The sequence below is a fragment of the Tupaia chinensis genome, unplaced genomic scaffold (assembly GCF_000334495.1).
Source record: "Tupaia chinensis unplaced genomic scaffold, TupChi_1.0 Scaffold142100_1, whole genome shotgun sequence".
Classification (NCBI taxonomy): Eukaryota; Metazoa; Chordata; class Mammalia; order Scandentia; family Tupaiidae; genus Tupaia; species Tupaia belangeri.
In genome coordinates this window covers 722213-725282 of record NW_006201951.1, presented here as the reverse complement: position 1 = coordinate 725282, position 3070 = coordinate 722213, and the positions used below count along the sequence as shown (strand labels likewise).

At 63.2% G+C, this 3070-nt stretch overlaps 1 protein-coding gene across 1 annotated transcript in view; it reads left to right on the top strand.

Moving 5' to 3' along the window:
* GRIN1 (glutamate ionotropic receptor NMDA type subunit 1) overlaps positions 1 to 3070 on the top strand; it is a 34547-nt gene that overhangs the window by 26015 nt on the left and 5462 nt on the right. The window contains exons 10-16 of the mRNA XM_027766286.1: positions 1307 to 1448; positions 1533 to 1660; positions 1990 to 2154; positions 2228 to 2346; positions 2450 to 2562; positions 2632 to 2780; positions 2860 to 3018. Of these exons, the coding sequence (XP_027622087.1) occupies positions 1307 to 1448; positions 1533 to 1660; positions 1990 to 2154; positions 2228 to 2346; positions 2450 to 2562; positions 2632 to 2780; positions 2860 to 3018 (975 nt within the window). The remainder of the gene's footprint in view (positions 1 to 1306; positions 1449 to 1532; positions 1661 to 1989; positions 2155 to 2227; positions 2347 to 2449; positions 2563 to 2631; positions 2781 to 2859; positions 3019 to 3070) is intronic.

Sequence of the window (3070 nt, the reverse complement as noted above, 5' to 3'; positions counted from 1 at the left end):
AAAGGAAGTCGCCAGGTCCGGGACTCAAACCGTGGTTGGCCATGTGGGAGTGTCCAGCACCTTAACCACCATGTCACCTGCTGGTCCCGAGGGAGTCCGGTGTCTTAACCACCATACCACGTGCTAGCCCCTGCAAATGGCTTTTTTTTTTTTTTTAAGAATTATTTTATTTAAATTTATTTATTTTAATTTGACCGAGAAGGACAGAGTGAGAAAGAGAGAGAGAGGGAAAATGAGAAAGCAAGCTACCAGGTCCAGGACTCGAACTGCAGCCACCCATGTGAAGTTCAGAGCCCTTAACCCCCATGCTACCTGTTAGCCCCTGCAAGTGGCGTTTTTTTCTTTTTTTTTTTTTCCGCTATAGGGCGCGTGGGCTCGCCAGAGAGAGAGACAGAGAGACAGAAAGCGAGAAATCACCCCCCGGGGGGATGGCCATGCCGCAATCCCTTCTCCTCCATTCTCCTCTCGGGATCCTGGGCACGCACACAGCATTTGGCTTTCATTGCTGGGGGATTGGGAGCCCTTAAGTAAGGAGCCTATTTACTGTGCCTGCCCCACTCTAAGGAGGGGCCCGCACAGGGACTCAAGGCTGCATAGGGGCTGGGTGGGAGATGCGGTTCCGGAGAGGAGAGGGAGAGGGAGAGGGAGGGAAGAAAGGCATTTGGGCCCCGTGCCGGTTGGTGGGCCTCAGGCCCATGCATAGGGGTCAGGGCAGGCTCTGAGCTGCTCACCCCAGCACCGAACAGGTGGGACGCACAGGCAGGCTCCCACGGCAGGGAGGTGGGCAGCCAGGCTGGGGCTGCCGTTTCAGGGTTCCTGATGAGGCGGGGTGTCTTAGGCCACTACTGTATGGCCAACAGAAGTGTCTGAAACTGGGTGAGTCAAGGACAGAGGATTCTTGGGTGCACAGTTTGGAGGTCTGAGGTCCAGGGGCCACTTCCGGTGAGGCCACATGGTGGAGGTGGGGTGGGGGCAACGGGGCTGGCCATGAGGGTCTGCCTGCTCTGCTCAGCCTACCCCACCAGAACTCCATGGGTCTCCCTAGTGACCTCTCCCACTGGTGGCCCCAGCCTGGAAAGTCTGTCCCCACTTCACAGCCTTGTGGGAGAACACGCCCCAACGCAGGAACTCTGGACTGCACCGCAAACAGCCGGTGGTTGGCGACTGCTGCCGGGCCTGAGCCCTGTGGAGCCCCTGAGAGGCTCGCTGAGGAGGGGGAGCGGTCTCAGGAGAGGCGGGTGTAAGAGGCCAACGCCTTGGTATACCCCAGGGCAGGTGACCGGGCCTGGGCTTCCTCTTCTCCCAGATCGTCACTATCCACCAGGAACCCTTCGTGTACGTCAAGCCCACGCTGAGTGATGGGACGTGCAAGGAGGAGTTCACGGTCAACGGTGACCCCGTCAAGAAGGTGATCTGCACCGGGCCCAACGACACATCGCCGGGCAGCGGTGAGTGCCGGGGGGAACGCTGGGCGCAGGGGCGGGCAGGACCGAGGGCCAGGAGCACGGAGGTAACTGCCGCTGCACCCCCAGCACGCCACACGGTGCCTCAGTGCTGCTACGGCTTCTGCATCGACCTGCTCATCAAGCTGGCGCGGACCATGAACTTCACCTACGAGGTCCACCTGGTTGCGGACGGCAAGTTTGGCACGCAGGAGCGGGTACGTGCAGGGCGGCTGCTGGGGAGCAAGCCTAGAGCAGGTTGGGGCAGACCCGAGTGGGCGGGGCCTGGAGTGGGAGGTGCCTGCAGGTGGGGGCGGGCCTGAGGGGCGGAGCCTGAGTGGAGGTGCCCGCAGGTTTGGGCGGGCCCGAGTGGGCGGGGCCTGGAGTGGGAGGGACCTGCAGGCTTGAGCGCTGTCTGAAGTGGACCAGACCGAGGTGGGGCATGCTACCTAGGGCTAGGGTGTGGAGCCAGAGACCCGGGCTAGGCAGCAAGACCACAGCAGGTGGGCCGTCCTGGGGTTGGGCCAACCCTCGCTGTGGCACACAGGTGAACAACAGCAATAAGAAGGAGTGGAACGGGATGATGGGCGAGCTGCTGAGCGGGCAGGCCGACATGATCGTGGCCCCACTGACCATCAACAACGAGCGCGCGCAGTACATCGAGTTCTCTAAGCCTTTCAAGTACCAGGGCCTGACCATTCTGGTCAAGAAGGTGGGCAGCGCTGGGCAGCGGTGGGGCCTGGTCCAGGGAGACTGGGCGCTCGCTGACTCCTGCCCACCTGCAGGAGATCCCTCGGAGCACGCTGGACTCGTTCATGCAGCCCTTCCAGAGCACGCTGTGGCTGCTGGTGGGGCTGTCGGTGCACGTGGTGGCCGTGATGCTGTACCTGCTGGACCGCTTCAGGTGAGCGCGACCCGAGAGCCAGGCCTCCCCATCTGCGGTGGCAGAGCCGGGCAAGAGGCGGGACAGGGCCTTCTCTCCCGCTCGCCCTCGTGTCCGTCCGCAGCCCCTTCGGCCGATTCAAGGTGAACAGTGAGGAGGAGGAGGAGGATGCGCTGACCCTGTCCTCTGCCATGTGGTTCTCCTGGGGGGTCCTGCTCAACTCGGGCATTGGAGAAGGTGAGGCCATGCCAGGCCCTCCCCTCCCCACCCTGCCCTCCAGGAGCTGACCTCAGCCTCTGCCGGCAGGTGCCCCCCGCAGCTTCTCAGCAAGCATCCTGGGCATGGTGTGGGCCGGCTTTGCCATGATCATCGTGGCCTCCTACACTGCCAACCTGGCGGCCTTCCTGGTGCTGGACAGGCCCGAGGAGCGCATCACGGGGATCAACGACCCCAGGGTGAGGCCGGTTGGCTGGGGAGGGCCTCGGCCTCAGGGGAGGCCTGGGGAGCAACCGCCAGCCTCACCCTGCCCTGCAGCTGCGGAACCCCTCGGACAAGTTCATCTACGCCACGGTGAAGCAGAGCTCCGTGGACATCTACTTCCGGCGGCAGGTGGAGCTGAGCACCATGTACCGCCACATGGAGAAGCACAACTACGAGAGCGCGGCCGAGGCCATCCAGGCTGTGCGGGACAAGTGAGGCAGCGGCTGGGCGGGTGGCGGGGCAGACGCCCACGCGGGAGCCGGGG